The 27,149-nt window shown below is 35.5% G+C and overlaps 2 protein-coding genes across 2 annotated transcripts; both read right to left on the bottom strand.

Moving 5' to 3' along the window:
* Positions 1-631: 631 nt before the first annotated feature.
* On the bottom strand, positions 632-4,502 carry LOC123558257 (tripartite motif-containing protein 2-like). The gene is made up of 3 exons (XM_053542966.1): positions 4,146-4,502; positions 3,621-3,761; positions 632-3,104 (listed from the first exon to the last, which is right to left on the bottom strand). Exons 1-3 carry the CDS (start codon positions 4,341-4,343, stop codon positions 969-971), a joined length of 2,475 nt encoding a protein of 824 aa, XP_053398941.1. The 5' UTR covers positions 4,344-4,502; the 3' UTR covers positions 632-968.
* A 4,731-nt stretch (positions 4,503-9,233) lies between these two features.
* LOC123556773 (nuclear pore complex protein Nup54-like) lies at positions 9,234-26,262 on the bottom strand. The gene is made up of 10 exons (XM_045347744.2): positions 26,115-26,262; positions 21,148-21,498; positions 19,792-20,018; positions 18,870-19,057; positions 18,230-18,426; positions 17,525-17,673; positions 17,032-17,139; positions 14,902-15,021; positions 14,521-14,631; positions 9,234-13,652 (listed from the first exon to the last, which is right to left on the bottom strand). Exons 1-10 carry the CDS (start codon positions 26,170-26,172, stop codon positions 13,536-13,538), a joined length of 1,626 nt encoding a protein of 541 aa, XP_045203679.2. The 5' UTR covers positions 26,173-26,262; the 3' UTR covers positions 9,234-13,535.
* Positions 26,263-27,149: the final 887 nt, after the last annotated feature.

Genomic DNA, 27,149 nt, shown 5'->3' with positions numbered 1-27,149 from the left:
ATGTGACGGGTACAAGACCCAGGCACATGGCTAAGGTCAAGGTCACGCTTCGAGGTTAAATGTTCACAATGTATGTTTCATGTGCGTTTCGTAACTCGGCCATCTGTTGGTGCCCCGTCCATAATTCTTCCATTATCAAAGGATACTTTGTACAAATGTTACCCAAAACATAACTACATGTCTCGCGTAAGACCAATGCCCCTAGTTCAAAGGTCAAGGTTATGCTGGATATCCCAACAATGTTATTACATGTACAAGAAACTAAGCGATCCTCCGACATAAATGCGCGTAACATTTAATCTTCATGTTTGAAAAAAAATTTGGAGCGTTGGGTCTGGATCTTGCACGCACCATAGGCAACATTGATTACAAGTTACATAAAAATTCATTGAAAGCTCATGTCTGCTGAATATATGCGACGTTAAATAAAGCCTCCCGTTAATTTATTCAGCTTTTGTCATAAATGCTTGTAAATACCGTTATATCAGCAACTGATCTGTAATGCAAAATTATAACTCCTAAAAATGTACATAATTGTTTATTGAAAAAGAAAACTGTTATTGCAAAAGACAACAAATATATATATCTCCCTCAAAACAATCAAACCATCGTAATGACCAGGTCATGAGATACTATCTTTAGACCAAGGTAAAGAGTAAATATTTACAAGATCAAACTAAATGGAATAATAAGTTCCCGCTCCCAATGTTAACAAGTAACATTTTAAAAAAGCACATACACAAAGTCATCACCGGATCAACCAAACACTATCAGAAATATATAACATTTCACAGTCATCTGTTCACAGTAACTGTTGCACATAACGTACAGTTTAAAAGACTCTTCTTGTGTCAACGTGTATCTTTTGTGACATGACCCGTTAATCACAATGCCATTTAGAAGTATTTTGGCTATGAAATATATTCAAGAATTTCAACCTCTTCATCTATTAAATGACCGACAAACAATTATACCAATCTAAATATCTGTACCAAATTTTGCTTATGTGACGTGGTTTCGGTGACTGCGAATCTGTCGCCGAACGGCTCCGTGCAGATAGCCAATGGTTGGGACAGATTGTGCAGAAGAATCTTGATTAGAGAGCCGCCTGGAGAAATCTGGTGAACGTTAGAGGACCTGTAGCCGGTAACGTAGATGTTCCCTTGGTGGTCCACCCCGATACCACCCGCAGATTTGAGGATATCGTTTGAGTAAGAATAAAGAACATCGTAATCGACCTTTTCTTCGTGTTCGTTTATCTGACTGATTGTAGATCTCGTGTCTTCACGTTCTATAGGAGACTGTCTCGTGGCAACAGCATCTAAATCATCGGTCTTCAAGGAGGCCCCGGATAGATTTTTAAGGTCACGTTGTGGACTTCCTTTTGAACGTGCATCGTACGATTCTTCAAGTTTCTCGTCAAAAGCCTCATCTAGGACCGTAAGCGGTGAGTTAGCAGATTCTTTTACTTTATTTTCTCGAACCTGGCTGTAATCTCCAACCATGTGGGCGTTTCTGGCCATCTCGCTTCGCGCACGTCTCTCAGCCTGAAAGTTAGTATTCTGATCCCTACCATGCCCAAGTACTGTACTAGACCGATGTCTTGGCTTCACTGGAAGTAGTCTTTTTGGACCTTGATCCTCCGATACCTGTTGTTTGTTAAAGTTCCTCTTTAAAGCGAGTGCCACCACGGTGTCCTTTGTCCTGTCAGTAATGTAAACTTCTTTGCCATTGATGTTTGTGGTGACGTAATTTGTTTTGATGAAAAGCCGTCTGCCACTTGGATCATCTTCTATGGTGTCGATCTCAACGCCGTCTAGTGTGAGAAGTTTGATGTTCCCCTTGTCAGGCCCGATACACCCAACGATAACAGTATTGTTGCTGTAAGTGATACCCCAGCATTCATCCACCATTCGGATAGTCTCGAGATTCTTCAGCTTTTCACCAAGATAAAAGATCTCGATCTTTCTCTCCTTCGGCAATGTCACTGCGACTTTGTTGTTTCCGAGCTCTGTGAAATCACGAGGCCATGTGGTAAACGCTTGCTCGTAAACTAAGGACCCGTTATCCTTAAATAACTTTATTTTCTGGTTGTTCTGGTCGGCAAGAAGAATTCGTTTGTCTGACAGGAATAGAACAGACGACAAGCAGCAGTTTCGTGTATCAGACGGTGTCTTCGCGTCAAATTCAATTTCCGGTTCCGCTGTTCTGTCCCTGAGTAGCTTCAGACCTGGAGATGATGGAATGAAGGCACGGCGACGATGTGTGTGAACGTTACCAAACGTTTCCACGGAGATTAAAGACTGTAAGAACGCTTCAAACGCTGAATCGATCTCGAAACTGTAGTCCAGCAGTTCAAATTTCTCGTTCTGCTCTTTGGCTATTTCGTCTTCATATCTAATCGACCTCTCTATGCACTGCTGAACAGTTATGAATACCTGCGCATTGGAGCAGTGTCTGTTCGTAACGAGTAACACGGTTTTGGCATTCTCGACTGCGCTCTGTGTGGCAGTGCACCAGTCTATTTCGGTGTTAAGCCGGTCTGTCTCCTTCGCATGCACTCTTTCAAACTGCTGACTTAGAGTAGATTCTAGCTTCTCAAGCAGAATATTCACATTCTCCTTGTAATTTGCGATCTGTTCCATTATTTCTTCTTTCTTGCCAATCAACTTTTCTTTATTCCATTCCCGATCCGTCTTCATGGTTTTCAGATGGTCAAGATACGAGTTAAGCTTATCAACGAGTTCCTCAGTAACGGCGCCTTCTTCTAACTGTTTGGCCAGCTTGTCGATGGAGGCCACCTTGTCGCATCTGCGGTGCTCTGTGGCGACACACATCACGCAACAGAGAGTGTTATGGTCGGCACAGAAAAGCTCTATGTCCTTGCCAACATGATCTGGACATGGCTGAGGTACAGACAGAATACGCTTCGGGTGACGTTTGATGATGTCCATTTCCTCGATTTTATGCCGTCTGCTGATCTTCATCAGACGGTGATATTTGAGGCAGTTGTCGCAAAGAGGTTCTGCGCAGTCGCGGCACCAATACGAGGCTATCGTACTGTCCCCACCTTCCTCGCACGTGCCGCATAGCTTGTCATCAACCTGAAATAAAGGATTAGATTTGCGTTAACGTCATTGACACAGAATTCCACTTGTTCACGATAAGGGCGTTTATTAAAACTACAATGTAATGGATATTTGCAATGCTACTTACACTTTTTTTAATTTATTAGGACCCCCTTGAAATGTATCGGAAAACTTTAGTAGAGCTAGGTTTCGATCTCTAAAATTTGGCTTGTGGGCCGAGCACGCGTCCACTGCGCCACTATGCGCTATGTATCCACATTAATACGATAATGAGATAATTTAAATGTTACTGAAATATATTTACAAATGATAATAAATGCTCGTTATTAAATGTCGTTGAAGGGAAATAACCCTTATAAAGATTTTTATTTATTTGCCCCTATAAAAAAGGGCGCATTTACTTTAAAATAGGCAAGTAGATGCGCCCCTCTTCACCGCGTTTATTTTCCTTCAACGACATGTATTACACATTTCTTGGGACGTCCTCGAACGTGTCAAACTGTGCTAGTTTTTAGAAAAATGAAACCATACCTGTAGGGAGATGGACTCTAGCAGAGCTCCCATCATGGTGTTGGCTGGCAGTGTCTCGGCCCATTTATCCAGGGGCAGCTCGGGTTTGATCACGTTTGTCATAGCGTGACATTTAGGACACGGAAACTCCTTATGCGTCACCTGAAAAAGAAATATTGTCAAACATGTTTCAAAATCTTAATGTATGAAATATTGAACTTTGGATATGAATAGAACATAATTATGGAGAAGTGGCCCTTTCTAGTACTTGTATTACGATCCATTACTTAGAACACAGGGATAGGGCCTATCTAGGACCCGCGTAGTTATCACACACAAAGTTAAAAGTCGCAAAGCAGTTCCTCAAAGATCTGCATCAAGTATAGTAGGTATGTAGCGATCATCAGTAGAGTGGGTGACATCTTACCTTCATCTTATCAGTTGAAGTTCCATACATTTAAGATGAAAATTTCAGCACTCAAAACACAAAAAGTACATATAGACGTCATCGCCATCTGAAATAATGTTAATGAAAGATATACATACCTGTTTATTCCTAGCTGCATGTTGTATATGTACTGTAATACAATGTTCACACAGAGTATGTAGGCACTTCAGCAATTTAGGACGTGTGTATCTCTCTAAGCACATAGGACACTTGATAAAGTCCTCATCCACCGCATAGGCCGACAGGCCTAAAATGTTCAAATCTTTCTGCTTCATACTGATTTCGGCGGAATCCATAATGCCTTTCAACTATTTTCTCGTTGTATAATTAAAAACGAAAATAATTTTGACACGAAATTCCTGGAAAGGAAAATCTAAATGAACTGTTTCTATGATTATGATAGCATTTTATTTATCCAGTTTAATATCTGAATATGATCTGCGGGTATAAATATTTAAAAGTGAAATCTGTTTAAATCGATCGGACGTTTTGAGAGTAAATAGACCCAAACACCTGAAGACAATAGACTCGCGGGTATTTAATGAGGTTTCGTTTCTCTTCTATTGTTTTAGGATAGTTCTGTTGTAAAGACTTTTGCATAACTGGTCACGTATCATTGGTAAATATGTGCCCATTTCAACTTTTGAAATTTGATTCTTAACAATGGAAATCAATTTTAAACTCCCGTCTTCAATGAAATCGCTACTAAATTACCTGTCAATTTTCAGTAATCAGAGTTAAGATACGAGTTCTGTTTAATAGTGACATTTGTCGCGCATAGAAAACGTTGCCGGAAAAAGAAACCCAAGACAGTCCAACTACATGTATATCCTTTACTTCTACAATGCACTTAACAGGTATGCAGTCACATACAAGATTTAAAATTTCATATATAACCGGGCATGCCCACAAATATTAGATATGTATAGCTATTATTTTGGCAATGATAACGGCATATACGTCCAGAGATTCCTGTTCTAAAAAAAACTTTATTATAACCAAGGAACTGTGCTCTCGTGGCTTGAATCGTATCAGTGAGATTCCTGTGTCTGGCGAACTCAAAACTAGTATTGCCAGAGAGACCAGAATAGACAATCGGCGCTACAATGCGCAGACTATATATGCATTTAAGAAAATTTAAATATTCGCTTTTCTCAAAGGGATTTTCTTACGAGTACAGAGGATGAAGCATGTTACGACGTATGTTTAATTACAACTGTTGACCTTCTGGTAGAAACTAAATATTTTGTTACGCGGTTACCTTTACGAAAAAAGGGCCAGTTTTACAGCTGTAAGAACCTGATTTTTAGAATTACAGAAGGAAAACAGTTTACATGTATGAGGAATTCCATCCAATTAAAGGATTATTGAACAGAAAACAAATTTTTAAGTGGAAAAGGGGACATAACTCCGCTAAAAACGGTGAATTCCAACTGAAATCTAACTTGATCTGTATTTTGTAATCATTTACCTGAGCACCAAAAATAAATTCAGTCCATTCATTCATTCTAAAATTTTCAGACCTACATCAATATTTTGCAATATTTCAGGTCAAAAAGGGGCCGTACCTTTGGTAAAAATCAGTTGATTGTAACCTAAATTCATGTTATTCCTTTATCTTATAATTATATAAAAACAAGAGGACCATGATGGTCCTGAATCGCTCACCTGTCCCCACGTGACCAAGTTTTGAACTGAGTATGACGTCGTTTTTTCTGTTACTTGACATAGTCACCTAGTTTTTGAGCTCATGTGACCCAGTTTCAAACTTGACCTAGATATCATCAAGATGAATATTCAGAACAACTTTCATACAGATCCCATGAAAAATATGGCCTCTAGAGAGGTCACAAGGTTTTTCTATTATTTGACCTACTGACCTAGTTTTTGCAACACGTGACCCAGTTTCAAACTTGATCTAGATATCATCAAGGTGAACATTCTAACTTTCATGAAGATCCAGTGAAAAGTATGGCCTCTAGAGAGGTCACAAGGTTTTTCTATTTTTAGACCTACTGACCTAGTTTTGGACCACACGTGACCCAGTTTCGAACTTGACCTAGATATCATCAAGATGAACATTCAGACCAACTTTCATACAGATCCCATGAAAAATATGGCCTTTAGAGAGGTCACAAGGTTTTTTTATTATTTGACTTAATGACCTAGTCTTTGAAGGCACGTGAACCAGTTTCAATCTTGACCTAGATATCATCATGGTAAACATTCTGATAAACTTTCATGAAGATCCATTGAAAAGTATGGCCTCTAGAGAGGTCACAAGGTTTTCCTATTTTTAGACCTACTGACCTAGTTTTTGACCACACAAGACCCAGTTTCGAACTTGACCTAGATATCATCAAGATGGACAATCAGACCAACTTTCATACAGTTCCCATGAAAAATATGGTCTCTAGAGAGGTCACAAGATTTTTTTTATTATTTGACCTACTGACCTAGTTTTTGAAGGCACGTGATCCGGTTTCGAACTTGACCTAGATATTCTCAAGGTGAACATTCTGACTAACTTTCATGAAGTTCCATTGAAAAGTATGGCCTCTAGAGAGGTCAAAACGTTTTTCTATTTTTAGACCTACTGACCTAGTTTTGGACCGCACATAACCCAGCTTCTAACTTGACCTAGACATCATTAAGATAAACATTCAGACCAACTTTCATACAGATCCCATGAAAAATATGGCTTCTAAGAGAGGTCACAAGGTTTTTTAATTATTTGACCTACTGACCTAGTTTTTGATGACTAGTGACCCAGTTTCGAACTTGACCTAGATATCATCAAGTTGAACATTCTGACTAATTTTCATGAAGATCCATTGAAAAGTATGGCCTCTAGAGAGGTCACAAGGTTTTTCTATTTTTAGACCTACTGACCTAGTTTTGGACCGCACGTGAACCAGTTTCAAACTTGACCTAGATATCATCAAGGTGAACATTCTGACCAACTTTCATAAAGATCCCATGAAAAATGTGACCTCTAGAGTGGTCACAAGCAAAAGTTTACGCACGGACGGACGGACGACAGACGCTGCGCGATCACAAAAGCTCACCTTGTCACTTTGTGACAGGTGAGCTAAAAAAAGCGTACCAAATCCACCAATCCTTTTCAAAAGTTACCACAGGTGCATGTACAGACAGATGGACAGGCCAAAATTGTGACTGGTATAACCCCTCAGTGGTACAACAATATCTGTATTTCGTGTAGTTATGTCTCCCCCAGGAGACATATTCTTTTTGCCCTGTCCGTCCGTCCGTCCGTACGTCACACTTCATTTCCGAGCAATAACTGGAGAACCATTTGACCTAGAACCTTCAAACTTTATAGGGTTGTAGGGCTGCTGGAGTAGACGACCCCTATTGTTTTTGGGGTCACTCCGTCAAAGGTCAAGGTCACAGGGGCCTGAACATTGAAAACCATTTCCGATCAATAACTGGAGAACCACTTGACCCAGAATGTTGAAACTTCATAGGATGATTGGTCATGAAGAGTAGACGACCCCTATTGTTTTTGGGGTCACTCTGTCAAAGGTCAAGGTCACAGGGGCCTGAACATTGAAAACCATTTCCGATCAATAACTGGAGAACCACTTCACCCAGAATGTTGAAACTTCATAGGATGATTGGTCATGAAGAGTAGATGACCCCTATAGATTTTGGGGTCACTCCGTCAAAGGTCAAGGTCACAGGGGCCTGAACATTGAAAACCATTTCCGATTAATAACTGGAGAACCACTTGACCCAGAATGTTGAAACTTCATAGGATGATTGTACATGCAAAGTAGATGACCCCTATCGATTTTGGGGTCACTCCATTAAAGGTCAAGGTCACAGGGGCCTGAAAATTGAAAACCATTTCCGGTCAGTAACTTGAGAACCACTTTACTCAGAATGTTGAAACTTAATAGGATGATTGGTCATGCAGAGTAGATGACCCCTAACGATTTTGGGGTCACTCTGTGAAAGGTCAAGGCCACAGGGGCCTGAACATTGAAAACCATTTCCGGTCAGTAACTTGAGAACCACTTGACCCAGAATGTTGAAACTTCATAGGATGATTGGTCATGCAGAGTAGATGACCCCTTACGATTTTGGGGTCACTCTGTTAAAGGTCAAGGCCACAGGGTCCTGAACATGGAAAACCATTTCCACTCAATAACTTGAGAACCTCTCGACCCAGAATGTTGAAACTTCATAGGATGATTGTTCATACAGAGTAAATGACCCCTAATGTTTTTGGGGTCACTCCGTTAAAGGTCAAGGTCACAGGGGTCTGAACATTGATAACCAGTTCCGATCAATAACTTGAGAACCACTTGACCCAGAATGTTGAAACTTCATAGGATGATTGAACATGCAGAGTAGATGACCCCTATTGATTTTGCAGTCAGTCAATTAAAGGTCAAGGTCACAGTGGCCTGTTCATGTAAAATCATTTTTTGGAAATAACTTGAGAACCACTTGACCTACAATGTTGAAACTTAATAGGATGATTGGACATGCAGAGTAGATGACCCCTATTTATTTGAGGTCACTTGGTCAAAGGTCAAGGTCACAGGAGCCTGAACAGTGACTTGAGAACCACTAGGCCAAGAGTGTTGAAATTTAGCGGGATGACTGGACATGCCAAGTAGATGATCCCTATTGCAGCCAACCATCAGTGTCTCTTTGACTTTCGCTCCTGACCCCTATTGACTTCTTGCCTATAGGACTTTGCATTTGGGGAGACATGCGCTTTTTTACAAAAGCATTTTCTAGTTTCAATCTAAACTTATTTTAAGAGACAATAGAACTACTAACGGGACAGTTTCTTTGAGACTGGGATTGAAATTTGCCCAATACCTGGACGGTATTGTGACAGTTTTGCTGAAATGATTACATTATCCATGTATTACATTATTTCAACAGTTCAATATAAATTAACTGAATTCCTTCTTCCATTATAATGCTTATAGACAGAAAATTCAAACCGCATCGAACATCTAAAAATTGTATACATACTACTAACAAGGCTAAGTGAGAATATTTGAACTTGTATTAACATTGTATCATGTGACTTGCAGAAAGTTATAGAACAACTGCAATTTTCAAACACTGATAAAAAATATCTTGCAGTAGAAATATGGACTTCTTGTAAAAGCTTAAATGTCTGCTAAAAATAACAAAGTAAATTTTAATTTTCATCTTTTTATTGTCAGCAATTTTGTAACAATAGCAAAATTTCATGTAAGAGTATATAACCATTAGTCCGCACCAAACTGATTAATAGTTCTACAGATAAAAGCCAGACTTTCATCTTGGACCTTAAAGGAAGTCTGTATAATAATTTCAAGACAAAAAAAGCAACATTTCTTATTTTAAAGTTATATGGCGAGTTATTAGATATTTGATCCTAAATATGACTATGTAGAATTAAAGTTCAGTCTAAAAGCCAGTCCTAAAATAAAGAACTGCTGTCACATGAGTTTGACTATTTCGATGCTGCATTGTGAAATATGACACATCTTTAGAAGCTATCATTTAAGTGTTAAAGGACTTCACTGTGAATGACAATATTGGAGAATAGTTTAAGACTTGTGTTGAATGTATTTAATAATAACAGAGATTGAGTGGAAATGTATCAAAACATTAACAAAGTACAAAAGGGGCATAATTCATGGAATATTTCTGCAACAGTATCATGTCAGTATTAATAGGGGAAAAAAATCTGGGTCAAATGTACTTAGTAATAACAGAGATAGAGTGAAAATGTATCCAAATATTAACAAGGACCCTGTTGGAAATAAGCCACAAGGCTTTTACAGGTTATCCTGTGTTTTTATATATGTCATAATTGTGCATTAGTTACCAATAATGTCTGTGATATCCAAGCTGTGTTAATATATTATGTGCTGTATAAATTCAATGTATGTGATAATTGTGTCAATGCGATGTATATATTTACACGAATAAATCTATCTATAAAAGGATATAATTCACTGAATATTTCTGCAACAATAATGCATCATCTGTCATTATCATGTTGCTAATGATGTGGAACAACTATTTCAAGTTAAAATCAAATCCATTTAGTATGAAACAATTCCATTCAGCAACAACATAAATATAGTAAAAAGCATCAAATGTGTACAAGTAATGGACCTTGTATGATGAGGAAGGTGAAGTGGATTAACTATTTTAAGTATGAAACAATTCCATTAAGTAACAACATATAGTAAAAAGCATCAAATGTGTACAAGTAATGGACCTTGTATAATGAGGAAGGTGAAGTGGATTAACTATTTTAAGTATGAAACAATTCCATTAAGTAACAACATACAGTAAAAAGCATCAAATGTGTACAAGTAATGGACCTTGTATGATGAGGAAGGTGAAGTGGATTAACTATTTTAAGTATGAAACAATTCCATTAAGTAACCACAAAGATATAATGAACATGTATCAAATCCAACCTGAAATTCTAAGCATAAAGGGACATAATTCATGAAATAATTGTTAGAGACTTACGGCCCTTGTGTCATATGATGTGGGTAATGATGTGGAACAACTATTTTAAGTTTGAAACAAATCAATTAAGTTACAACAAAGATATACTGAAAGTGTATCAAATTTAACCTGAAATTCTAAGTAAAAAGGGAGATGATTCATGAAATACTAGTACAAGAGTATTGGCCCTTATGCTCTATGTGGGTAATGGATAATGATGAGGAAAACTATTTTAAGTTTGAAGCAAATCCATCAAGTAGTAACAAATATAAAGTAAAAGTACATCAAAACTTTTACCGAGGTGTGGATGCAGACTCCAGGATGAGAAAAATTGCTCTCAATATACTTCATTTATTTGAGCTAAAAAGTAAGAATTTTTTATGTATTTTTGAGCATGTGATTTTCTTTCCATTAAATCTGTGAGGCAGCTGTTTTGGAGAACTACATAATTATCAATATGGTGAGACCCCAACAGTGTATTTAACAGACAAATGTTTACATTTTATTTCATGGCCCAAGCATTTGTGTGTATATATGTGCATATATCCATTACTATAGCTCAGAAATACATGTCATGTGACCTCCATTATGTATTACCTTCTTGCTGGAACAATGGACTACACAGCTACAATATTATCGGTGTTCCATATAAACTAGAGATGGTTACAATAGATTTAAAATCTAATTTTTCACTGGAAATATTCGGCTCAAGGACACCTTTAAAAGACCTTGTTCAGAATAATAAGTACCTGTGAGTCAGATATTCCTATCTGCACAAACAACAAGTTTATTTGCATGCTATATTCTAAAAATAATTGAATAAAAAGATATTTTAAATTATTAATGACTTCCTTTTAATACTATGTTCTTATGGTAGTGTATACTAGCGAGACACAGAAATTTACATCTACAAAAAGAAATGATATCTTGACTTTCTTAGTTTCTATGACCAACAAAAACATAGAATTCTGTGGCCATATTCATTATGCTTCTAAAATATTTCTTACATTTTCACTGTAAATCAGTACTGGTTAGGAAACATTTTCCGGACAGGACCAGTTTCCGGACACATGTAATAACCGCCTTATTTCGGCATTATTCACGTAACTGTTTCATCTAGATCATTTGGATATGTGTTCTTCATGTCTACAACAAACTACTATATAACAAGGCTGTATAATGTTAGATTTTATGATGATACCTCACCTTGGTTTACAAAACAACTTGCTGTCTTAACGGGCCATGAAGATAGCATTGCCCATGCGCAGTAGTTTACACTTGTCAAGGTACAAAGTGGGAAGAAATAATTAAAGTACATAATTGATTGTTTGCTGATAACATTTGCTACTTTTAATTTTACCATAACAGTTAGATAACATGCAGGGCTGTAGATTTTTGCACTAATTTTATTCTATATCTATTGGAATTATCAAGAATTCGTGTTAGACGAAATTCCAGTTGTTTATAGATTGCCTCTGTTTGCTTTCATAGCTGCTATTGAATGTCGGGTTATCTTTCATGTGCATTTATGGAGAGATTAATGATAAAGAAGTGTGTAAAAAGAAATTAATTACTTATTTCGATATCAAAATAACAGCAAAACATCGTCAAAATATTTGTCCGGCTACTGGTTTACCTCACGGGGAAAATAACTTCTTTTTGTGACCCCATTTGAGGCCCCATGGAACCCATATTTTACGTCACAACACGATGCTGATTACATCGGATGCGGAAGGAGCTGAAGTTTATGCAGTGTGGGCTTCATTTATGTCAAATATTTTTTTAGGAAATAATGGAGCCAAAATATGAAAATGTGTCCGGCTACTGGTTCCCAACCAGTATACTTATCTATTATTGAAAATAAGACATTATTTATAATATAAATGTATGTTCAGACATATATTTTGTTAATGTTTATGTTGTTTTCAAAACCTTTTCCTTAGCTAGGAGCTATTCCTACAATAACATTGTTAACACCTATACCTTACAGCTGTTTTTCAGTACCAGTGAAATTACTAGAAACTTCCATGCAGTATGTCAGAATCTTACATCTCACGCTCACTGCCTATGAATAAATTAACAAAATTAATGAAAGTTTACTTTCTCTCTCACACAACTCTACCAGTAGAAAACCTTTTTAGCAGAAATCTGAATTATAACAATGACCAAGGGTTCATGAAACAATGCAGATCAGGTCATATTGCCCTAAACCTTGGAAACGGAATCTAAAATAGCACTAGAATTAAGGGCTCGGATTTCTATATATCAATATGAACTGCAAAATTTCTTACAATCCTGAGTCTATAAGCTTATATAAATTTTTGAGAACTGCTTCTTGCCATAATTTACTTTAGGCATTACCTTTGGGCTAGTGTTCATTTCGATGGCAGCTTAAAAGTTTCACATTCAATTATTTCAAATGTAATAGTCATACAAGGACCCATATTTTTAAGCAAATGCTTATCAAACACAAGCACACTACAAATGACTATGAATTTTTTTGTGGTGTATTTTTCCCATTAACAAGTCTGATCAACAGTCATTTCTTGAACAAAGCTTCAATATATTTCTGTCAATATTCACCATTACCGCCACACATGATACAATGCAAACATGCAATATTTTCATTCATGTCAGCCTTACAACAGTTTTCTGCTCTGTTTGCAGAGTATATAAAGACAAAATCTGATGCTTCTCTCCTCCTCTAAGACTATAGTTTACATCAGAATGGAATTTTTCATCATCTGAGACTTAAAATGCTTCCACTATATTATACAAGAACCTTCGAAGTTTCACATTTTTTCTAAAACATTTTTTATTAACAAATATATCACCAAGATTTCACAATGATGTTACTCAGCATCCTTGTCAGAGGGATTGCTATACGTCTAAATAATTTCTGGTAACATTTCGACTGGATGTATGATACTCGTGATGAATTCACTTTCATATTATTATATAGTGTAGTCAGTTTGTAATAGTAATTTCTATCTCCTAGCATTAGCAGTGTCTGTAAGTCCCTGTTCTATCACATTTAAGTCCTGTGTGTCTTCTTTAACAATGTCTATTAAATGTGTCAGTCCCTCCTGCTGTTGTTTCAACAACTGTAAAAGAGACAGAAGAAAAAGAAATAAAACCTTGCTGAAAACATAGAATGTAAGGATCTTTTATGCCTTTCCTAGTTTGAGTGCTAGCACTAGACTGAAAATGGAATCAACCATGTTTCTGTTGCCTACTATCAATGTTTCTGAAGAATTATTATAGCTCTCACTTCAATAAAGAAGAAATTTATGTGTATTTTCTTTCTCCTGAAGACAAAAGCAACATCTGTGGGTGCCAATACTTGACTTAAGTGCTTAACATAAGGCAATATACAAGGAATCAGTTAGAGTTCTTGGCCTTCATACTCATCAGTTGAGGGTGAAAAAAATGTTAAAAGTTTCAAAGCTATATTATTCAAAAGAAACTTTTAAAATGCAAGCAAAGAAATTGTTCTTAGCCTACTTTCTCAACTAATGATGATAAACAAAATGGGCAAAGATTCAAAGCTATACTTTAGTGTTTAAGAAAACATGAACAGAAATAAACTCTTCACAAACCCTAATAATCAAGTGATGGCAATACCTCATAGATTAAAAAACAAAACAATAAACAAATCAGACAAGCTAAAAAGTTGGTTCCATAATTTTGTAAATCGATATACTGTAACATATATGTAGTTTTTTAAGCACTGTAACACAATGTGATATATTACAAGGAATGTAGCAGGTTGTTATACTGAAAATATAAAGATACTTCCAAACTACAGAGTATGTGTCACTGCCCTTTCCCATAAAACAAAATTTGACTATATCAACATATTTTCTGCTAGACTTATGTGCACCATGTCTTTGGATCGGAAAAATTTCCTACATAATGTAAGCTTGCAACAAAATATATTTTGAAACCAATGCAAAGGCAACATTTACTTACAGTTTTAAGTTCATGTAACATAGATGGGTCTATCTGATAATTAACATCTGATCTTGAAGCTGCTAAATGATTTTGCATTCTTATCTGTGACATTAACTCATTCAATCGACCCTGAAACAGTAAAGGATATAACATTATTAGAGAAGACTGTCATAATTATGGCATTTCAAAGGTACTTGCTGAACATGTGATAATAATAAGACAAACAGCATTCTGTAATCAGGGAGAAATATCAAAATGCAAGAAAAGTCTTAAAACTCGTACATCCAGAAACTTATCAGTTTTTAGAATGTCACATGACATGAAATATAACGTGCTTTAACAACAGAAAGATATATGCACGGGAAAAGCTGCTGGAATTTAAAGACTATGTGACAGTACCTTAAACTGGGTGGGGTGGTTAAGTTCTGCCTGTATTGCCTCTAGATGAACTCTCAATTGTTCCTCATCCACCTGTATAGCAAATCCTTGTTTCCTGTGCATCTCCTGCTTCACTATCACCTGACATAAACATTTCATTGAGAAATAAGAAATATGCCACAATATTTCATCAGTAAATAAAATATATAAGCAGGAGTTTCGATGTGTAAAAAAAAGTCATACGAACAAAGCACTTTAATTAAAAATTTAAATTTAATTTAAATGTTTTGATTCTAACTATGCCTAAATTTCGAACTTATTTTAGTATTCAGTCGATAGGCTGTTATAATTTACACCACAACTGAAAAGCATTGCATAACAACATAAAAAAATCATTTGAGACAGAATTATCAAAACTTAAAAAATTACAGTTCTTTTTTATTCAACCCAGTGTATCTATCACTTTGTGTATAACATATGACATCACACTCTTATGAAGTCATATTTCTATGATGTTACCAATAAACTGTACCTTAGCAAGTTTATTTGTTAGGAATTTTCGCATAGGTCAGTATGATGACTGATCATGATAATGTGACTGTATTTTTTCTATGTATAGTTATTACATTTAGCACTGATACATTTCATACGATAAAAAAACAGCATGGATTAAGAGGTAGACACTCTACAATACAACTGTAAGAGACAAAATGTAACTGCCAAGTATATTTTATTGTAGAATAATATACAAGTTGTTTTCCTATATGATTATGTATCATATTATAAAGAGCATTAATATCTAGAATCTTGAATACCGTATAGCAGGTTAATATAAATTCTATGGGTTTTTATTTCTGCTAAATCTGCGGGTCGAGGCTGTCACGCAGAAATAAATTGCGCACATTTAAACTATCATCAGAATTTTTTGACGCAGAAATAAACTTTGTTTTTTTGCTTAATTTAATGACACGTTATATTTATCTCACACTGTCAAGTTATTCACACCGTATTGATTGTGGTTGATTGCTTTTGTTATTGTATTAATCTATTGTCCACGAATGAATGGTTACCGTTTTTGTTAATGTTTACAAGCACTCTAGGTTTATGAAAAGTGAAACAAACTAATTAATGTGTGTTGTAACTGTTGTAACTGAATGAACTGTGGACGGACTATGTACTAGATTTTGCATTTACATGTATATATATTTGTAAATAAATCGTAAATTTTTCTACCAGCAGTGTTACATTTTATGAAAATGTCTTTCAAAGTGAATTACCGGTACAAGACCTACAGTATTTATTTTTAACTCTGATTTTTTATCATGCACGGTAATGAAAAGAAATCAGATTTAAACATAAATCAGCTGCGCCATCCTCACTCTCCTAGATTACGACCTAGATAATGCCATCAAGACATACCTGATGAGAACGATATGCATTTGAGTCATTAATTATGACGTAGTAAATGCGGTAGCTATTCCCCATGCACAGAATTTACTTCCGGCTTATGCAAACTGCAATAATTAATTCCTGCTTTTCTCGAAGGTCACAGAAATAAAAAATGCAGAAATAAACTAGGCCCATTTTAGGACAAAACCGCAGAATTTTTTGCCCGCAGAATTAACCCGCTATATGGTATAGTTCTTTAACAATATCATATTATTTATCAGTGTCAGAGTAGAAGGAACTGTAAAATTTATATGTTTTCTTCTAAGGTTTGCATGATTCTAAATAACGTTCATTTTCATGCCTTTTTGCCCACTATTTACTTTCTGCTAACACTGTAATTTACGATGTCTGATGTGTGAATGCAGAAAGCAGAAGTAGAATCATATGTCTACTTTTAAGATAACTAACAAATGTACCTGAAACTAAATTCAAAACATGACTGGATGATTTCACATTTAACCTTTACCTTGCTAAATTTCTAAAATTGACTGGTCTATCATTCAATCTGGGCAGTACCATTTATTGTTCACAGGGGTGTTCACTGAAAATTTACCGACTGAATGGCGAACAGTGCAGACTATGATCAGCATGAATAATGTGCAGGCTGATCTTGGACTGCACTGGTCGCAAAGGCAAGATCGCTTGCAACCTGCAGGCTAAAGGTTAACCAAACATAACACCAAGAAAGCACGAGTGTTTTACCTGTAACAATCTATGACTGAGTTCCAGGTGTTTCCTCTTGTATTCATCCAACTTGGCCAACATGTTACTTTGTTTGTTTTGAAACTCTGTCAAGTCCTGCGCTATCAACTGAAACATTTACATAGAATCTAATTAAAAACAATATTCATTGATGAGTAACAAACCATATTTTACAGATGTCTCAATTTTCATTTGTACTTATAGCATATTCCAACCACTACATTCAGTTTCGCAGAAAACCCAAGTACAGGTGTTATACACGGAGGTTCCAATTGTAGGAACTTCACTGCAAGTGGATGTAATTTATCCACTAGACAAATTCTACTGCTTTAAAAAAAAAGCAAACTGCATGTACAGTGTTAATTTCTGCTTTTTGAAATACAATGTAGTAAGATACAAATTAACAGGTTCATTTTCATGCTGGTAAGTGGTAACTATATCATTCTAGAGCATCTACAACAATAACCCATATACCTGAAAAATAATGACTTACGTCTAGTCTTTGTTGATGTAGTTTTGTTTGCTGGTCTTGATATTTAAGTCTCTTATGCAACTCTTTAAACCCTATCATAGGTACTGGAATCATCTTCTCTGGATCCGGGTTGTCAAGAATAGCCTGTTGCCATAGTAATGGATCTATTCCTGAAATAATAATACACAATCATATACAGTGAACTCTTAAAGTGTAGATAAACATTTTTCCACTAGAATATAAAACCTATCATTCATCATAAAATTTCAAACAGAAAAGACTTTAAAAGCATATATTGATTATTTATTTAGGAAAGATATGTCTTCAAAAAGAATTTCAACTGGTTTGTTGAAAAGAAATAACAAATATAACTAGAAATTGCTTTTGTAAAAAAGTGCATGTCTCCCCCGATACAAAGTCCTATAGGCAAGAAGTCAATAGGGGTCAGGAGCGAAAGTCAAAGAGATACTGATGGCTGGCTGCGATAGGGATCATCTACTTGGCATGTCCAGTCATCCCGGAGGAAGACCCCAGACTCTGTGCACTATTTCATCATGTGCGGGCACCTGGGTAGAACAAACCTGCAGGTGGACGATCTAGGTATTCATATATTACCTGCAGGTGGATGATCTAGGTAACTATCATATATTACCTGCAGGTGGATGATCTAGGTAACTATCATATATTACCTGCAGGTGGATGATCTAGGTAACTATCATATATTACCTGCAGGTGGATGATCAAGGTACAGTTTGAGTTGTTCCTTGGTGAGAAGTTTGGCAGTTATTGTCTCTACATCGAGCTGGGATACCAGCTGTTGTTTCAACTGCTGAGATGATAAATAGTTATACAGATCTGTGGCAGGACATCGCTTGGCAGGGCCCATCTGAGGACGTTCCATCACGTATATCACTAATTCTGCCCTGGAAGTAAAAAGTAAAGGTAAATTCTATTAACAGGTGCTTTGTGAAAAATAAACATAAGCACTGTTGAGATTCTAAGTGATCCTATTATTAGAATAGTTTAAGCCACAAGCAATTTAGATCTGGAATGACTGAAGCAATCCTGATAAAGTACCTTGCCCAAAATTACACCAAAATGGGAGGAGCCAAGATTATATCAACAACTTATAATGTAAAAGTTTTGCTGATAAACTGTCTAAAAGAGCAGGTTTATAGGTCTTCTTAGCATCTCTATTCATGGTTAAAATAATATCCTGCACCATAAAATAACTCTGACTGCTGCTGTTAAGATAATGTCACAAGCTTAAATATTGGGTCTCAGCAAAAAAGTAGACATGATGTTGAACAAATAGTACAAACTTCAGTTTACTCACAATCAAATTACATATTACGGGTATACATACCTATCATCTGGAATTTGGTTAATGGCCTCAGCACAGACTGTATGTTGTGGTTTGTTTCCCAGTATCTTATGTATAGTATCTAGTGCCTGCTGTTGCTGTGGTTTCACCATATCTACAGGATGTTTAATGATCAATGCCACAAGCCCATCTTCATTTTTACCTGAGGGCATACAGTTGTATCCTACAGCCTGATATAGAGAAAAATAAAAAATAAATGATCTGATATTATTCATATAAAATAACTGTTTTAAATTATTACTTGACAACCATATTTACTAGTCTACAGCAGCTGTGTTGTTCTACTGGCATGTGGCATTATAGGTCACTCTTACAGTTCACAATACATGTACTTGCCTCCATCTTGATACAGAGATCATCAAAATTTATTAGCATAATGTAAGTTGGCACAAAAAATTCATGATAACATTAAACAACAATGCTTATAATATTTCACTTTTACTTTGATAATCACAAACTAACATTATGTAATGTACCTTTCTTTCTTAAACAGAATTGACGGTTTTCTTTTACAATATAAGAGGGCCACCCAAGGAACATTTCCTGGAAAGAATTCTCGAACCAGACAAATGGTACTGTAAGAGATGTTGTTTTGAGGTTTTCTATTTTTAGCTCAGTCAGACCTACTTTTAACCAACCTGAATAATCTAAACAGTCTTGGTAAAGGGTTGACTGTGTGAAATTACTTCAATATGTGGCCCAGATATTTGAATTTCTTAATATTTACATGATAATACTATGTATCTCAAGCAAAGAGCAATCCCTTTCAGATTCTGCAGACAGCATTGTTTGAAAACGAACTGTGAACCCTAATGAAATCTTTAAGAAGATTATAAGGTAACCCAGCAAAAAAATATACTGTTGGGACACTAAATCACATCAATTTAATATGCTAAAAAATTACCTTAAATTTGCAGAATATATTATCAGGCTTGAACTCCACAAAGTTTTGGCCAGTGTAGTACCCCTTGCCCTTGCCCCAATGAGCTTGTAGCTGGTTCCATTTTGCAATAACAGCATCTCTCTCATCCCCAAATATCTGAGGCTGGGATACAGCCTTGCTTATCTTTGCAAGCTCTTCCGCTGCTGGATCTGCAACCATTTGTTGTTGTTGCTGCTGTGCCTGGGTTGCTAAGGACATAAAATATTACCTTATATAATTATGTAACAACTGCAACATTTCAGAACAACTGTGTTTAAATTCGAATAGTCCTAGATGATATTTACAGGTCTTTGTATGAAAGAGCAATGGAGGGGATTTGAACAGCAGAATAAACAAGAGCTGTCTAATGACAGCACACTCTACTACATGAAGCCCCTCCACATTTACCTGCTTATATTCAAAAGCTTTAGCAAAATTTTCTAAGCTGAAAAGGGGCATAATTTTGCTAAAATGTAAACCCATCTTGCAAAAGACATGTGGAGAATCTGAAAACATTTGTTCAAGTAATTCCTAAAAAAACATGCTTACATGCAAAACTGTTACAAAGTTTTCAAGTTGAACAATGGGCATAAGTTTGCAAAAATGTAAGCTATAGTTATGTAACTTGCCAAATGAGATCAACTCATGATGCCTAAGACATGTGTGAGGTTAGAGAGCATTTGGCCCCTGTAGTTTTTGAGAAACCTGGTTATATGAAAAACTTTAAGCAAAATTCCAAAACGTTAAAGACAGCATAATTTTGACAACATAAAAACTAAATTTATAAATGTAACTTCCCCAGTAAAATCATCTCATGCTGCTAAGACATAATGAGAACTCTGAAAACATATTACCTTGTATTTTTTATGTAACCTGCTTACATGCATAACTTTAACCTTAAATTTTATGTTAAAAAGGGGCATAATTTTGACAAAATAATAGCTAGAGTTATGTAACTTGCCTCGGAGGTCATCTCATGATGCCAAGGCATGTGTGAAGTTTGGATGCATTTTGCCAAGTAGTTTCTGAGAAATCTGCTAACATGCAAAACTTTTATGAAAATTTATCTGAACTTTTGTGATGGGAATGATATGGACACTGACAAAGGGTGACTTCAATGGTTCTTCTATGTGAAAAAAAAAAAAAATTATATATATAGTCTTGAAAGCTAAAATTCATAGTTTCCAGAGGAAGGGGTATATAAGTCATTCTCTTTTTGCAAAAGTTTTCAGTAAATTACATATTTACTGAGCCTTGAGGCCATAATCTGAGCCATTTCTATTCTTCTGCATATATGATAAAATATAATATATTACAGAAATATATATATCAACAAACCTGTATTTAGACCAAGCCCAAATCCAGTAGCACCAGTAGTGGCCCCAAACCCTCCTAAACCTCCAAATCCAGTGGGTGCAGAAGTTGTACTCCCAAAGCCTGTGCCAGTCGTAGATCCAAACCCAAAGCTTGGAGCAGTGCTTGTTGTGGCTCCAAATCCAAAAGACGGAGCAGCAGACGTTGTTGTAGCTCCAAACCCAAATGTTGGAGCACTAGATGCTGTAGTTGTGGCTGCGCCAAAACCAAATGATGGAGCTGTGCTAGCAGCAGTCTGCCCAAAACCCAAACCAAAGCCTGTAGCTGCTGTAGTTTTAGGTTGAGTCCCAAACCCAAATCCTCCGCCACCAAAACCTACAAATATAATTGATGCATGACTATGTAATTGTCTGGACAAGGGTAATGACCTAAAATACTTAATATCTTAGTACGACCTTTGTCATTCAGAATCAAACCTAATGACAGATATTCTGAAAGTAAGGTCAGGAGTTTGCTGACTTATTATGTCTCCCACCACACAGTGGTGTGGGAGACAAATTGATTTACTCCTGTCTGTGTGTGTCTGTGTTTCAGTCTGTCACAAATCTGGATAGGCACAAACACAACTGTATAGAAAATACATTTTAAATATAAAACAAACAACTTTATGATGTTATGTGGCATACTTAAGGTTGCAATCAGAGGTTAAGATTGCCTACAAAAAAAAAAAAGACAGACTTATAGAAAACAATAAAGTGTCATAGTGTAGTATCTCTTAATGTTATTGTCTATACAAAGACTTTTACATGTAGATGATTTAGTTAGAAACTTACATGATTATGATTATGCTATGAAATTTGCTAAATGTTTTCTTGCTTTATTTTTAAGTTCCAGATGCACACCTTATCTATTGAAACTTTCATTTGCTGAAAATTTGATTATTTTAGGTTCATATTCCTTACTATGTACATACTTTGATGTTATCATATGTTTTAATTGCTACCTGTTGATATTTCTGGACATTACAAATTTTTACTTTAATACTATTGATTTGCAGAGCAAATTTTTGAAGGAGTGATCAGTATGTCACAGAGATATAATTATTAATATTTTAAATTAAGTCTAGACACTTTTTAGAAGCTTTCATGGGGGAAGGGAAAGTTTCTGCAGAAAATCACTACTATTTGCGGTATCAAGTCAACTCGTCCCCTAGTCAACTCGTCCCCCAGTCAACTCGTCCCCGATTTGGTCATTTCGTCCCCCAAAATTGGTCATTTCATCCCCCTCATGATAAAATTTGGTCAACTCGTCCCCATTTTGGTCAACTCGTCCCCCTTTTGGTCAATTCGTCCCTCTTTTGGTAATTTTGTCCCCCATTATATTTTAGGCATTTTTGTTCTTTTATGATATTTTTGATTTTGAAATCTTGTATTTAAAATCATCGAGAGTTTTGAAGGAGTTATATTGGAAATAGTTAACTTTAGATAATTAGGTTTGATAAAATAATAAAAGAAATATACTGAACATATAAGACAATTAACAGAAATAAAATACCGTATTTTCCCGTAATAAGGCCCCCCCTCTAATTAACGCCCCCACCCATTTTGGAGGGAAAAAAAGTCAACAAGAACGAAAAAAAAAATCACCTACCTCATTTTTATAAGTCAACATAATAAGTAATTTACAGTATGTATCCAATGTATTAAGAAATAAACACACTTTTAAACAGTCCATGTACCGTAAATCCAAAATGTTTATACTAAGTACGGTACGTATCCAATCATCAAATACAAAATTAAATGGTAAATCCATTTTTGATTTGTTTTTGCACCACCCGCGCACAAGCTTCCTGTCGACTTTAAACAAATTTTCGGCAAAGTGTTAACCTTTTCTTCGGCAGTTTTAATAACTTTTAATTTAAAAGCTGGCACATAAGCCGCGTGTCAAACCACTGGCATTGTGTATTGCTACCCGCATGTACTAAGGAAAAAATTATCGGAGTACACAGCTGTTTGGGTATGATGACGTAATGTGTAATGTCGCGAGCGTGGCACGGAATACATGAGGTACTGTATTTAAATGCATAATTTTAAGACACACTGAATTAAATTGGATGCCAAATAATTACGTTTTGGGGGAATTAAACAACACAGAAACACTTTACAGTTGGTTTGAACGATGTTTCTAAGTTTTGTAAAAATTTTCATTTTTTATTTTTTTACCTCAAATGAACGCCCCCTCTTTGGAAAATGTAACGCCCCCGGGGGCGTATATTCGGGAAAATACGGTAAAATAAAAAAATAAATACAATGCCCTTAGTATTAAAAATATAAATTAACAGAAAGTCTAATTAACTTTTTAAAAATCATAGTAAGAAAAGAGAGAGCAATAAATCCTTACCCCTGGTCATAATAAAAGAAAGTTTTAATTAGAAATACAATAAAGAGTAAATAAACAACTAATATCTGTCACATATGTTTTACTGAAAATAACCAACATGCTTTATATTCATTTTTGTCATTAAAATATATAAAAAAAGCACTTCAAAAGTAGGGAGCCAGTGGTTTCTAAAAAAAGTAGAATGAGCATATCCCTGCATACGAAAGGTGTTATAAAGGTTATTAATCACATTAAAAAGGCCTTGATTGGGCTGATTGGAAGGTGTTAATGGTATTTAATTGCATGAGAAGTTGTTGACTGACCGAATGAAATGTGTCAAAATTTTCCCCTAATATAGAGATGGTACCTAAAAAAATCAAATTCATCTTTATAGGTTTTTTTCAGAGTGAAATGATAACTAAAGGCACCAATTTCCTAAATATATTTATGGTTTTCCTCTTCTCTATGTCAAAAATAGAAATATTTGATATCTAAAAAATGACTTTCTAAAAATATCTGAAGCAAAATGGACAACTCTTGTTTTGACCGTTTATCAAAGATTTTAGGACTTCCCCAATTATAGTCTATATCAAAAGCTCCCACAGCTAAATAAATTCAATAGAGTATAAGGTAAGTTTACTCTACTTTCAACATTTTGAAAGAGCCTATACTGAACTTCCTTTTGTCTTTTAATAAAGTCAAATTCCAAGACTAGCCTAGAGTCTAAAACGATTGAAAAAATTCTGAGCGAAAGAGAATGGCATGCTCTTTATTATACGCTTACCAAAACCATACCAAAAATGTACCTTAAAGAAATTATTAAAGATTTTATATTGTAAACAAACCCCTACACCATTTTACCATCATTATTTTCCACTCATGAATGCACTCAATTCTGGTGATAATTGTTGATATATTTGTAAATTAGAGGCCCCAACGAAAACCTTTTTTCAAGTTGTGTAAACAGTATATGTTTTAATTTAATGTTGATATCTGAAATTATCCGATTTCTTTGTTTTCAACAGTAAATAAAACACCTTTTAGTTTGTTTAACTACGACTTCTAACGAAAATCATCAAATAGAGTAATCTCCATATGCTTTTTCAGCATTTATTCATTTTTCAAGGAAAGCAAATGATCGTGCTAGTTCCCTCCAGAGAATGTTTAAATTGAGAATTGCTTAAAATACATTACATAGAGTAATTACCTGTCAGCTACCTTAACATGTAGTAATTACAACCACTACCTTAAAACATTGGAATTATTATATTTGACGACAACGAATTTTTGTGTTACCAATTAAACTTTTTATGTTATTTCTCATTGTTGGATACATACATTTTACATTTTGATAAATAAATGTTGTGTAAACCAATGTATCACCATCGAGAACAATAAATAAAGAACTTTGGCTAAAAGATCAAAACTTAATAACGTTTCTTAATGTCGTTAATTTTCTTCAAAGGAATGTATGCATTATTCTATATAATCTTCATGCATTACTAAACTTTCTATCAGGGCCTCACTACAACTTACAAAATAACTGTCAATGTAAGTCATGAGAAAAGCGTGCATATTGTGTATGAATACAAAGGGATTTAAACAAATGTAGGTCATATTTTGTCTACCTGATAAGTTGTTTGTAAAAGGACCTATCTGATTTTTCTTTCACTTTTGATCAATGTTTAATGTTGGCTTCAGTCTATTGATCAATTCAGAGTTGTCCCCCTTTGATTTATTTGGGTAGGTACCATCTCTACCTAGTAGAATTAAATGTGTTAATAGTTGATTGGAGTGAGGAAATTATTTGTTATAAAAAAAATATTTTTTTTTTAAAATTACATTTACACTGTTGATTCTTTGCATTATATATATGTGACTTGTATGAATGTCAAATTTCAAGTGTTGTATATATTATGTTTTGTATGTATTGCCAAAGGCAAGGATTTGCCGAAAATTGCAATAAAATTTGAACTTGAAAAAAAAAAAAATAAAAAGTTTAAACTTATTCAAGAGTTTGAAAATAAGCAGCATCAAAAGAGAAAAAAAAAACCAGAAAATCCTCCTTGTTAAATCGATCATTTTTAAAGCAAAAAGTTCTTAAAACAAACGAAAACTTATGTATATTTTTAGCATTTTTATTTTAGCATACTTATTTGAAAGAAAAAAAACGACTTAATGTATCATACTTTGATTTTTTTTCAAAAATACGTTTTAAAAAGGGGGGCCGAAAAAGGGGGGACGAAATGACCAATTTGAAATCGCCGAGGGGGATGAAATGACCAAATTGGAGACGAGTTGACTGGGAACGAGTTGACTGTAAATCCTATTTGCTAGTGCGGGAGCTGGCATAATTTCATATCCCTGTCAGTCACGGATTCCGAGAGCATTGTCATTTATGCCATATATGGCCCAAAATGTTGGGGTAAACCTCTAGGTTAGGCCATATAATATGTTGTCTACCATATCTAATCATGGTTAAATAGGCATTTTGGTAAAAAAAAATTGGAATTTCCATTCATCCGAAAAAAAACACGAACCGAAATGATGGTGACATACTGTATGTTTTCCATAAATTATTTAAGAAATTTCGACAGAGACGGTCTTCTTACCAGTTGTTCCTGTTCCAAAGCCTCCTGCTGATGTCCCTCCAAATGTAAACCCTGACATTTTCTTTTTTAAAAATAAAACAAAAGTAGGTTTGGGCTGTTTTTCCCAACTCGCGCGCCTCGAGTTTGAAGAGTATTTAAGAGTAAATGAACCTAAAGTAGTATATCTGACAAAAATCTAGAGAGCAACTGCATATTTCAGGCTGTTGATCTCCAGTAACTGGAAAAATGTCTGTTTGCGGAATGTTAATCATAATAATGATGAATATAAATCAGTTTAAAGTATTTTAGTTTACTAAATGCTACTCTGGTCAATGTATTACACTGACTGTAAATCAGTTATACTTCTTCGGTGTTTTTCGTTTGTTCAGAGACATATTAATCAGTGATATGATTATGAAGTAAAACTGTCATTTCTATCTATCTATCTATTTATCTATCTATCTATCTTCCGTTTAAGTCAAACCCCTCGCGGGGACGTAGCCCTTGCATGCCTCAACCGACAAAAGAATATTAGTAAGAATGTGAAAATAAAGAGGTTTAAAAACCAAAGAAATAAGGTCGGTTAAAAACAGAGCAGGTGGTTTATGGGGAGACATGTTTAATCTTACTTACAGCCTGACTGAACTGCGGACCAGACAAGTTGACAATATCTGGCGGAAGAGCATTCCAGTGTATAATGGTACGGGGATAGAAGGAATATTTGTGGTAATCAGTTGAGGTTGGAATTGGCTGGAATGCTTGGGAGTGAGTGTGTCTAGATGGTCTGGCGAGTAGTTTAACATCATCTGGGAGGGAAATGGCTACCTGGTTATGGAGAATGTTATGAAACATAACAAGGCGCTGGTCTATGCGGTGAAGGTCAAGATGTCTCCAGTTTAGGGAGGACAACATATCAGTGACACTGGACAGTCTAGAATAATCATACATGGCCCACCGAGCAGCCCTGCGCTGTATCGACTCAAGCTGATCAATGCGAGTGCCTGAATACGGGGACCAAACTGTAGAACTGTACTCCAGTTTGGGTCTGACCAGTGT

The sequence above is a fragment of the Mercenaria mercenaria genome, chromosome 5, assembly GCF_021730395.1.
Source record: "Mercenaria mercenaria strain notata chromosome 5, MADL_Memer_1, whole genome shotgun sequence".
NCBI lineage: Eukaryota > Metazoa > Mollusca > Bivalvia > Venerida > Veneridae > Mercenaria > Mercenaria mercenaria.
Note: the sequence above shows the minus strand (reverse complement) of the source record. Positions and strands in the feature narration are given on the sequence as shown.